Source organism: Parus major, chromosome Z (genome assembly GCF_001522545.3).
Source record: "Parus major isolate Abel chromosome Z, Parus_major1.1, whole genome shotgun sequence".
NCBI classification, from domain to species: Eukaryota; Metazoa; Chordata; class Aves; order Passeriformes; family Paridae; genus Parus; species Parus major.
The window spans coordinates 42,920,016-42,932,504 of record NC_031799.1 but is presented as its reverse complement, the minus strand read 5'-3'; the positions used below and the strand labels follow the sequence as shown (position 1 = coordinate 42,932,504).

At 46.2% G+C, this 12,489-nt stretch overlaps 1 protein-coding gene across 2 annotated transcripts in view; it reads right to left on the bottom strand.

Annotated features, from left to right (window-relative positions):
* PSD3 (pleckstrin and Sec7 domain containing 3) overlaps positions 1–9,452 on the bottom strand; it is a 121,355-nt gene extending 111,903 nt beyond the window's left edge. Inside the window, exons 1-2 of one of the 2 annotated variants that reach the window (XM_015652479.2) lie at positions 8,273–9,452; positions 7,311–7,376 (exon numbers count right to left, since the gene is read on the bottom strand). In XM_015652479.2, coding sequence (XP_015507965.1) covers positions 7,311–7,376; positions 8,273–8,293 — 87 coding nt within the window. In that variant the 5' untranslated portion in view covers positions 8,294–9,452. Of the gene's footprint in view, positions 1–3,578; positions 3,677–7,310; positions 7,377–8,272 lie in introns of those variants that run through there. The other variant, XM_015652480.3, reaches the window with a different exon arrangement.
* Positions 9,453–12,489: the final 3,037 nt, after the last annotated feature.

Sequence of the window (12,489 nt, the reverse complement as noted above, 5' to 3'; positions counted from 1 at the left end):
CCAGGCAGCAAGATGTTGCTGTGGCTATGACCGTGATGTTCTTGGCACACGTGGCAGTGACCAGTGTGTTTCTGCCCTTGCAGGCCGTCCTCAGAAGCCAGCTCCAGCCTAGTTTCCTTTAGTTTACTCCAGCACTTGCAACACTGAAAATATTTTTGTGCAGTTAGCAAAGGAAGCAACAGCAAATGCCACACACTTCCCACAGCCATCACTGGTGGCTGAGGTACTCAGTGAGGTGGAAATGCAGTGCTCACACTCTGATGGACTGCCTGATCCTGTGCCCAAACAGGTTTTTTTACTAACAGCATCCAGGAAGTACAGTCAATTCAGGAGCCATTCAAGCTTCAAGGGCTAGGTAATACCAGAGCTCCTCTGACTCCTGATTCAACCCTGTAGCAACCTACCCCGCACCCAGAGGGCTAGCTCTCACCCCACCCTGCTTTTAAGCACCATCCACAAACCTGCCTTACTCAGTTCTGTAATGCAGAGAATAAATGTTTGGATGCATTAGCATCATAGGAGTCTGTGGTCTCCAACAGAAGCTGGCAAAACAGCAAGAAACATCTCAGAGCACGGAGGAGCTGCACTCAAGAGGAAGTATCTGGAAACCTACTGCAGAAGGATACTTCAAGTAGTGCTACTCCTGAGAGGAATGGAACACTTACATCCAGAATGAAAGTGTCAGACACACACTTTGAGCTGGTCTCAAACAGCTTTTTCATCTAACGGAAGAAAATTATTTCTAACACAAACACACCCCTGCCCCCCAATTTCACATCACTACAAACAAATGATGACTGGAAATAGTCTCTGTAATCATGGGGTTTGGAGGCCATCAATCCATTTAGAAAGATATCCAGAAGTTTAGGACACAAATTGCACACGACCTAAATTTGTCTATCTGAAGACCCACTTTGCTGTACGGTGACTGTCCAGAGAAGCTTCCTAGCACACATCCCCTTCTCAGCCAAACTTCCAGAGGGAAGGAGCCACATGCAATTTTACAACCAGGATGCAATGAACCACCCAGATAAGGTCTGGATGGGACAGGCACATCGAGAAATCCCTGCTCCACAAGAAGCCAGCTCTCCATCAGGGACCATTTGCAAGGGAATGTCCCTTCAAGGATAGTGGGTGGCATGTGTCCCTGCTGATCCTAGGAACATTACTCCCACCTTTGCTGGGTGAGCTCAGCAAGACTCACACCAAATAACTCTAACAGCTGCTGCACCCTGGAGATCCTCAGCACTCACAACAAAGAGGTGGAGCGGGATACTCTGACAAGCCCCAATCTTTGAGTTTTGGCAGCAGTTCACAGGTTTGTCCAGCCTCAGCTGAAGAAAAGCACCTTGACAGATGGCTCCCCAGTACCCTGGGGAATCACCCACCTAATCTTACTCTGCAGACACTACCCCCCTCCCTCCCTTTCTTGGGCTCCTTTCACTAGGCCACTACATTGTGCTACATCTAAATTACCTTTGAATCGGCACCCTGAAGTACCCCAACATCCTGCTCTCTCTGAAGACACCTGCAAGCAAACAGAGGTTCTCCAAAGAGAAACACATGCCTGAGAAAAATCACTCTAGCCCTTCAGCAGGTGTGCCAGCCTGTCTCTCCATGAAGCAGGTTTCAAGCAATCAGCTACTGTGCATGCACAAAGACAGTTTATCAGCCACGGCCCAAGAACCCTTACTTAGCACTGGTGGCCTTGTGTGGTATACAACTTGGTGGTGTGCTGCCTTAACACTGAATCTTCCATCACTTGTCTAAGAGCACACACATGGAGACAAGTGCCTGCAGAGATGCTTCATGGCTCTCCCGCAGAGAGCCTGCCTCTTCAGCCCACAGGAATCAAACCCCAAACCATCTTTTATATCAAAGCTGCAAAATCAATTGCCAGACTTCCCTGGTGTGATGGGCAAGAATAGAAAGGACTGTGTTGGTGTGGAGGCAGGGAGGGGAAGTACTCTGAACAACATCCACGTCTTTCAGCTACGCACCTTGACAACAGTAAAGAAGGGTTTGCTGAAAAAAAAAAGCTGCTAGCACATTCATGAAGATCTTCACTGCTCTTTTCCTTCTCACTTTGATGGCACAGAGATAAACTGGAAACTGGAAATAGTAAACCAAACAATCTACTTAGGCACAAACAGCACAAGAGAACCACTTTTGCACAGAGCAGCTGCGCAAAAATTTTCTGTGTGCATTAAGAAGTCCTAGTTTTTTTGTTTCAAAACTTGTTTCAAGTTTTGAAAACAGCAGCATGTAAATTTCTTGGATTTTTTTTTTAACATCACCAGTTCCACAAAGGATGTTCTTACACTCCCCGAAGAACCAAGTGAATGGGCTCTAATGGAATGGAATCATTCACACAGGGTCTCCTACATGGTTAACCTCACCTCTCCCCCACCAAAAACATGCCCCAAAACCGACTCCCTGTGTAAATCAATAGAGCTAGGACAGATTCACTGAGAGCATTAAACTGGTAACATCTGCTGAAACACATCAACTAAGGATATGACCGATGAAAAAGCATTTGGAGTAGAAAGAGGCTTCTTTCTAGTAGCTAAACCAGAAAGGCTTGGATGACTCTCAGTGTTCTATTACAATTGTTTCAAACACTGGGTGCACAACCTCCAGTATCATTACAAATACTGCATTTGACTGTCTGTGTTAATGCCCCTATGCACAGACAGAATTAAAGTGTGACTGAAGCTACAAAACTAATAGTTCTTGCAGTTGCCTATTACACACCCAAATCACTTCAAACACATATATATGTCTTTGCCTGACAGTATACTAACTGGACCCTGTGGGAGCCAGGTAATTGATGTTTATAGCATGGAAATAGTCACCTATATGGGAGTTAGCAACTTCAGTAGGTTTATGTGAAGTTCAAACTCATTACAACTGTATGCTTATGTTCTCATTGAGAAACATAGCTCCAGTTCCCGGGAGCAAGGATGAAGACAGCACCTCAATTGGAGAAGAGCATGCTTGTTTAGTTGAATATTCTACAGTTTCACACTTTTGGTGAAATCATCTCAACACCACTCTTGCCCTGAAAGTGCAATGCTACTACTCAGCCAAACACTGGCTTTTATGACAAAGTCCTGTTTAATTCAAGAATTTAGCTAGGTTAAGAGAGCTTGTCAGTGCAGAAACAGTGCTGATGTGTTACACAAACAAGTTACTTGGAGACACAAGCAAAATGAACTGCACCATATGCAGGCTCGCGGTCCCAGCCCTGAGTGCAGCTTCCCTGCTGCAGCTGGCGTCTCTCGGGATCTAGCAGTTACGAGCACAGAAGCGGGCTCCGAGCTTTTTCCCTTAAGGCACCCGTGAAAAGAATTTTAAAAAAAAGAAAAAGAAATTAAGAGGAGAAAAGGAAAACAATAAAAGGAAAGAGGAAAGGGGATAAAGGAAGAAGGAAGAGAGAAAGGGTAACAAAAAGTAAATAGAAGAAAAAATAAAGGGCGAGGAAAAGGGAAAAAGAAACAAAATCAAAAGTAAATGGGAAAAAGTGCCTCCGGCTGAGCGCAGCCCCTGCACCCGCACGGGCACACGCCGTCCCTTACCGCACCGCCGGCTCCCTCCATCTCCCATCGCCGGCCGCGGCGGATCGCAGCCGCCCTCCCGCCGGGCCGCGCCGAGCGGGGCTGTGCCGTGCCGGGCCGGGCCGTGGTGCCCCCCGGCCCGCAGCGGAGCCGGGCAGCGCGGCGGCCCCAGCGCGGTGGGCGCGGAGCGGCGCGGGCCGGGCGGCGGGGCCGGGCCGGGCCCGGCGGGGCGGGGCGGCGGCCCGGGAGGGGAGGGCAGGGGAGAGGGGGGCGGGGGTCGGCGCGATGAAGGGGAGGGGAGGGGAGTACACCACGTGCTCCTTGAAAAGATTTAAAAAAAAAAAAAAAAAAAAAAAAAGCGGGGGGAATTATATCAGGATTAGCAAAGCAATAGAGTGAAAAGCACAACCTAGACCGCGTGCAGCAGCGGTGTTGGGCAGGAACACGTCCAAAGCCCGCGGGGGCTGGGACATGCCGTACTCTGCTCTTAAATCCCCTCAGTGCGGATCGCAGTTGTTGGGGGAAAAAAAAAAGCAAAAAAAAAGCAAAAAAAAAAAAAAAGCAGAAGCCTTTTCCAGCCCTGGGGCTTCTCCTCGCAGACCGACTTCAGAAAGCAGAAGAGCACAGATGTCTCCAGAGTAACCCCATCTGAACACTCGAAACTGATTTTCCACTTTTGTTTTTTTCATAGTTTGCTGAAAGCTCTCTTGCATCGTCAGGTTTTAGAGCGCTCAGCCGCGTGATTAGAATTTGTCTAACTAGAACCTCAGAGCCTTGTTCTTTCAAGTAAAAGTGGGGTTTTCCTGTCAAAAGCTGTGCTTTAGAAAATACCCCCAAATCTCATTACCCCAGTTAGAGGAGTTAACTGCACAAGTAGCTGGCATAAAGAAGGATGTCAGTTTCTGTAAGTTTAGTGTGTCTGTGTTTTGTTCAAAGGCAGCTGAAAACAACTTCGGTTTTAACCAATCAAACTTGAGGACAGGCTTTCTGGAAAAATCTCTCAGCACCAGGAAGACGCTGTATGTTTGCTTCATTCCAAGCATAGGCAAAAAACACTTGCATGTTAGCTGGTAGGCAAAGTTGTTCTCTAATGGTGTGCTCTTCTGAAAGGCTTTGGACAGTTGGTGTTGGTGGTAGAAGTGCATCACCATGAAGTTACTGTCATAAGTGTACCACACTCAGACAGAGCAGCAGCTCTGTGGCTTAGGAGACAACATAGCCCTGCCTTGTTCCCCACTGGCTTCACAGCTTGGTGCCAGAGCCACTCTCCCTGCCAGCACTGGGCCATCTCAGTTTTTCTTCAGTCCCATGGGGAAAAAAATCCATTTCCAGCAGGATGAAAGTATGACTAATAATGCTTGAAGCACCCTGGCCTAAAACTTTCCCTGTCTGGCAATAAGACAGGTAGCAGCACCATCTCTGGGCTCCTCCAACTTGTCTGGGGGCTCTGTTCAGCAGCACATCCCCATGCTCTTCCCAACAGGGCTGTGGCATGCAGAGTTCACACTGCTTCTCCTAGACTGAACCCACTATTTCTCACCACTCCAGCTCCACGTTTACCCAAACAGTAGTGCTCCTGCTTTACACTCGCATCACCCAGCAGCAGACTGCACCACCTCTGTCATCTGGGTGCCATTGGTGTACACTGTATTCCAGAAGGCATTCTGCTCTTTCCCTACAACTTTCCCTCTCCCCATCCTAAGCCTCCCGCCTGCTCCCCAGCACCACGGGCTGTCTTTAACCATCCATCCCAGGAGCAGCACAGGACCTGGCCCCTGCGATGCTCAGCAGCACTCCAGTACAGCAGTTTCTGTCCTCTGGGGACAGGTGGGTGAAAACATGTCTTTCTAGCCTCTCAAACTGCTGGCACAGGTCCTGAAGAGGTCCTTGTGGTACAGCTCCTCCATACCCATCGTCTGTGGCTGAATTGCGCTGGCAGGGGAGGGTGATGTGCTGAAGGGCTTCACCCCTCTCCCCCAGCCTCAGATGTGATGCCAAATGCGTTTTGGCCCCACCAGGGTTTTGTCCCATCTGTCAGACACCCTGGGGGCCTCAGGAGCTGGTGTGGGGGCACAGGCTGTTGATTCCCCATCTGTGCTATGTCTGAGATGGCTAATGCAGCGGAAAAAGAAACCACCCAGTGCCTGAACCTCTGGGGAGTTGATGCACTCTGCCTGCCTCTTCCCTGACAGGCTGAGGTCATGCAATTGCAGGCCAAGAGGCAGCTGGGAGCAAAAGAAGGGCGGGATTGAGGGGCTGGTGATGTCCCTTGCAAGGCACATCCCCCTGCCCTGGGCACCTAGGAGGCTGACGCTGCCACTACGCTCCAGTTTGGAGCTTTTCCCCCTCTATTTGTGTTGAGAAAAAAAAAATTCTCTCTGATCCAGGCATCTAGTCTGAGTCACCCAGACATTTAGGCTTCCAGGAAGGCAGCTCTGTGCCGAAGGATTGGGAAAGGACAACATTTGCCAGCCTGCAGCAGGATGGTCCTGCAAGCCTCTACTATGTGTGCATCTAGATCTTGGTTAGCTTCTCTGCAAAGGAGGGTGATGGAGTCCTGAAATTGGCACAAATGTGTGTTTCTTACACCACTGGTCATTGTTTTCTGCAGAGGGGGCATATTAAATCCTAAAACATTTCTGTGAACAGGCAATCAGCAGAGAAATTTGGTAGGGTTAGTACATATATGAAGGAAATCTGTATTTTTGTCCAAATGCTTGATATAAATTTCCAGGTATTTATATTAAAAAAAAATAAAAGTCACAAAAAGCTGATACAAAGCCTGGCAACTTGCTAAGTAGTTATGAGCTACATACCACAGTTAGAGAGCACTCTTAATTGTTAAAGAATTTAGTTGTGAGCATACAGCAGGTACTTTTACACAACCCAAATAGAAATTTTAAAAAAACCCAAAAAACTTAGAAGGTGGCAAACAGTCAAGTCCAGCCTGTGCAGAGGCTAAGGTGCTCTGAATTCCCCAGCCACAGGCAGTGATGGGGAGCAGGGAGCCAACACAGGGTGGGTGACATGCATGGGTGCTGGGCTGAGGTTGAGCAGAGCACAGGTAATGGAAGACAGTCTCAGAAGCTGGTGGCTGCAGCAGACAGAAGCATGAAAAGCACCACGAGGGACAGCTAGTGGACTGCTTGTTTGCAAAGAGTCTTGAGTAGAAAACAGGAGGTCAAAAAACAGGAAAATAGGTAAGACTGGCAGTGTTAAGGGCTGCCAAAGTGTGCTTGTCAAGCAAGCCCACATTTGAGCACCAGAGTGAGACCAGGGCAGCAAACCAAACCTGTTTTTCTGACTATAACACATGGGTCAAACCTGCGTCTGGTCACAACACAGGGGTCCTAGGGTACTTTCTCTCATCAGCAGAGCAGCACTTAGGTGGATGCATGGATTGAGCATTGCTGTGTCAGTGCCTGTTCCAGCCAGATGGCACCAGTCTCTTCCCACCACTTTCTAAGACAAACTTAATTGTCTGGGTCAAAAATTCACAGCTGAAAATACCATTCCTCACTATACTACCCCATAACAAAGAAAGAAAAATAAGAGGGAATAATAAAAAAGGAGTGTATTAAAATCAGCATTCTGCAAAGAGTAACCAATGCATAAACTCTGTAATTTTTTGCCAATAAAGTTGCTATCTTGCTCATTATTCTCCCCTCACAGGGAAGTAGTACAGGAAACTCACTTCCAAATAATCTTTCCTTATTCAAAGGGCAGAAAACCACAAGTAAGCCAAGTACTCACCAGAAAATTTCTCAGGACATTGCATTTCAAATCAAAGAGACTCTTTTGTCTTGAGGGAGAAGAAGGCTATAAAAAATAGTATCATTTAAAAAGCCTATCCAGAAACACCACTATCTACAAATGGAAAGACTGAGTTAATCATTTATTGGATTTTCCTTATGCGTCTGGATTTTCTGGACACAGCTGGGAAAACATTTTTTTTTTCCATTTTACTCAGAAAAACACAGTCGCCATCACAACCAATTTTTATTGAATTAAGGTCAGAAAAGAAGCTGCAGCAACACAAGGGGAACAGCAAACTTGGATGTGAGGTGAAGAGTGCAAGAAAAACTGGGCATGTGTAAAGATGGTAACTTTCCTATTATTTCTTTAAAAGAGTCAGGTATAAATCATTATAGTAAGGCTCACAGTGACAGCTACAGCATGGAATGGGCCAGTGAACATACTGGCTAGTTAGCCAGATTCACTGTGAGAAGGTGTATGCTGCAAACTATGACAATATTACCATTCTTCACTCAGCTCTTTCCTCACAGGTTGTCAGGTTTGTTTGGCCTCATACTCAGAGTTCCTGGAAACTTCCCTTTCATGGGTTAACTGACTCTTGTCCTGGACAATTCCCTAGAGTCTTGCTCTGGCCAGGAAACCACCCAGACATTTCACATCACTCCCTCCTCCATCTGACATGTTAATTGGGAGGAAAGCAAATGAGCAACACTCCCTGCCCAGGTAGCTCTGTAACTGGCCAAAATTATACCATTTGATGGGAAATCTCAAATTTGTTATTCTATCCATCATAGTGTGGGGATCTCCAATTTTATATTTATTTCCAAAACAGGGGACTTCACAGCACTAGTACCTCCCCTGCTGAATGAGTCTTTAGAAATCTCCTTATTAGCCCAATTCAAACTGAAGAACAGAGAAAATCCTGCTGAATATCCCTGCTTTGGAAGGTTCTTGCTTACCTTGTGGGTCTCTGCTGTCATGTCGTCTCTTAATCTTAGCCCTTACTCTTCCCCACATCTAGCAAATCTGTCACTTTGTCCTTCCCTTTAGGAAGGGCTGCAGAGTCCTGAAATCAGCCCCTATAGATAGTGGGTACAACCTTCTGAACAGGCTGCCATCCCCTCCCCAACAAACACCCACAGGTCCTGGATGTTTGTGTGGAGCTGATGAGCCCACAGCTGAGACAGGTCATTAAATATTTTCTTTTCCAACTCCCTCCAGAAATGGCAGCCCAATGCAGCAATCTTGGTGTAACCTAGGGGCCCTACTAAAAGTTTGCCAGAGTGAAGACCATGGCTCTAGCCAGATTGACGTTGGCCATGTTCTTCCCAAGCATCTCCAAACGTGACAGAGAAATAGCCATTTGTTCCTGGGCTACTAAGCCCTACCAAGTCCTGCTCCTACTGCTCCCCTACACTAAGGGTACAACCTAGCCTTCTCTCTGGATGGGGGAAAGCCTGCCATCCTGCTCCTGACAGGCAAGCAAGAGGCTGGGTCTAGGAACTCAGGATACCCCAGAAAAAGGAACACCAACAGCAGAGGCAGGGAAAAGGAAATTTCAGCCAGTTCCCTGGCTGGAGTCACCAGGAGCTCGCTGTTGTTTCTCTGTATCTTTGCCATATTAGATCATTAGATGGAGGTTTCTAGGGATCAAATCACCAAGACTCTTAATATTCCCCCAACTTGCCACATGAAGGGTAAACAACAGAATCACGTTTTGGTTTCTTTGCAATGTCATCCATATGGCAAAGATAGATTTGGCCTTGTGAGAATATGAGGGAAGGGTTCTTTCACTGTGTCATGGTTTAAGCCCAGATGGAAATTAAGCACCATGCAGCTGTTCACTCAGTCTCCTCTCTTCACCCCTGTGGAATGGGGAGGAGAATCAAAATAAAGCCTGTATGTTGAGATTTGAGATAAGAACAGTTTAATAGTGAAAATAAAATAAAACAATAACGCCAAATAATAACAATAATAAAAAAAAGGAATAAGCAATATACAATGCAGTTGCTCACCACTCACTGTCTGAGCCAGGCCTTCCCTTCCTGAAACCAGACCATCCGCCCTTCCAGGTAACTCCCCCCTTTTCATAGAGTGAGCATGACGTTTTGTGGTGCGGAGCATCCCTTTGGTCAGTTCGGTCACCTGTCCCGGCCATGCTCCCTCCCACTTTCATCTGCGTACTGCCTCCTGGCAGAACATGAGACAAGGGAAGAATAGTCTTTGACTTAGGATAACCACAACTTGGCAAAGTACCAAACCATCAGAGTGTGTTATCAACACCATTGTCATGCTGAATCCAAAACACAGTCCTGTAACAGCTACTGAGAAGAAATTAACTCAGCCCTAGCTTAACAAGAACACACTGCCTTGTACTACGGAGCATGCATCACACCAGAATCGTCAGCCCCACAAGTCAATCTGGCATACACTTCTCTTCTAGCTCTTTCCCAGGGAATACAGTGCCTAGTAGAAAAGCAAGGGACTCATATAAGGAAGTAATTTCTCAGGCCAAAGCACTGAACCTGATGTTCATCTGTTGAATCAGATTATCAAAGGCCATCTCAAAATGAGTGAAAAAACTCTGCCTAAGCATGGCTACTTTTAGGAGTCTTCCACTGAGAGCCCCATCTGCCCTAGACTCACTGATTCCTTCTGCCATCCTTACATTGTGCCTGCATTTTGTAACCAGATGGATTCATAAGGAAAGTAGCACATCTACACTATCAGCCCCAAGAAAAAAGAATGTTTTGCATAAATATCAGCAGTGGTGTTCAAAAGTGCACTCAAACACACAGGTGAGGAGATACTGTAATTTAAGCAGAAGAGAAATGGTCGAGGTGGTCTTTTACCCTCCTAACAAAAAATATATATGTGATTCTACAGAACATTATTCTTTCTATGGAAACCTTAGCCAGTCTCACAAAAATCTTTCTGGTCTTAACCTCCAAAGGGAGATGCCAAATACTGTAACTGTATGGTATGCTGTCATCAAGGGAAGCATACATTTAAAGCCAAAATATGGTGGGTTTGTGGTTTTGGCTTCCTTAGACCCTGGCATATCCCCCTTGAGTCTCCTGTACAATTTTCCCTTTTTCATGAGTGTCTTCTTTATCCTGCTAGAGGTGTTTCAGAGGACTGAGACTGCACATCAGATACAAAGCCAGTGAGGCATGAGGGGAAAAAAAATATTTATTCAATGGCATTTTTTTTGTAGGGTAGACAGCAGCTTTTTACAGTACTATCACACCTGGAAAACGCACCTCAGAGAAGGACAGCTGCAGCTACAATTGTCAGTTGCACTGACATGCAACAAGCAGCCTTCAGAGCTGAGCAAACATAAAGCATAACACCCCACTCTCCTCCCCAGAATGATATAATTATAGGCTGTAACTCTGGCATGTTCATACAGCAGCCTCTGGCTGAAATGCTCCAGTCAAAAACGCTAAAAACATTGCTCTGAAGAGAAGTACTAATAAGATCACTTCCTCTGCTTAAACAATCTGCTTAAACAAATGGGTGTTGACAGCAGAGAGCTGGAAATGGATGGGCACATCAACATCCCTCCCCAGCTCTGCCCAGGCAGCGAACACACATCAGTCACAAATGACAGGTAGAAGGTTAAATGGGGACAAGCCCATTTCACTGGGACAGAGTGAGCCTAGCCAGTGTGAACAGATCATTATTGGCTTTCGGTCAGACCTGGAAGGACTCAGCTGGCAAATTTCTCAGCAGATTTTCTAAACAAAGGAAAGCACCATTCATTCCCACAACAGAGGACAGGAGCCAAAACTGAGAAAGACTCGAGACAGAAGTATCATGTGTCAGCCAGAGTGTGACACCAGAGACAGCCACTCTTGTGATGCAGCACCATGGTAACAGCCATGGTCTGCTGTGCAGTGGGCTGCTTCAGCAAACACGGGGGAGTATGGTGTTTTCTTCTTCTGTGGCTGGTTTCTTGGGGCAGCCTAACACACAAGGCTGCTGCACAGCCTGCTGGGCTAATATCAGCCTGGAAGGGTCATATGAAGGGATGGAAAGCCTTAGAAGAGGAACAGCCTTGAGGTGCCTGGGAGGACAGAGCAAGAAGGGAGGCATAGCTTTGCATCAAAAGACGGGAAGCATATGCCTCCCATGTGTAACACACACTGAATATGTGGATGGAAAACTGGCTACCAGGGAAAACTCACATCCTCTCATGTCAATCTTCTACAATTTTTTGCTCTTCTCCAAAGTTGGACCCCAGACCTCCTTTCAAACTTTTCACCTCAGCCTTACTCTTCTGTCAGCAACTGAGTAAAGCAGCTCTCACCTGCTCCTGTGCTATAGCCCACAGCATTAGTTTTCACCATTGCATATATCTTTCTCTGTACCCCAGATGCCTGTACTAAAAGCCAGAGTAGGTGCTATACAGCATCTATCTCTTCCTTCCCTTATTTCCAGGAATGCAGAAGGCGTGAAATGGACAATGCAATACTCTAGCATGGAGATTCCATTTCCTCCAAAGCAGTTTTTATCTGAACAACTGAGAGTGTTGGTGGGCATTGCCTGTCATTTATCAGTTCCTATCACCACAACCACGTGGATCCAACACCTAGAGGTGGAACAGATGTGCTACTCCTGAGTTCCTCAAATAAAAAAACCATTATTTATTCTCTTTCTAAAAGCTTGATTTATTTCATCCACTGCCATATTGACTTCTTACAATTCCATCAAGCCAGCTTTACAACTCCCTAATTATCTCGAGATCAAATCCAACTCAAAAGTCAGCCCAAGAGAAAAAACTGCTCAGTTCCACAAGCATGTGTTCCAATCCTTCACAAGTTTTTGCATTTATATATTTTTAATTAGAATGGTAGGTTTTGATAGCTAGGTATAGAAGCAACATACTGTTTTCTTCCCTTTCCTTGATGCCTGAAATAGTCTCTTCTGGCTTGAAGAACTTGCTGGATTCCTGTTTTCTGAGAGAAGCAGAAGATGTAGTATGTATGGTGAGGAAGTGGTAACTATCTGAGACAGTTGTGAGAGATACAAGCTTCCTTCAAGGCCTGCTGGAATCAGTGGAACACTATCACTGCCTGCTCTGGCCTTTGGAGTCTCTCTTGGTTATTCCCAAACTTTGGATTTTCAATGGCTGTCTTAAAAGTAAATTTTTAGTCTGATTCCAATCCTACTG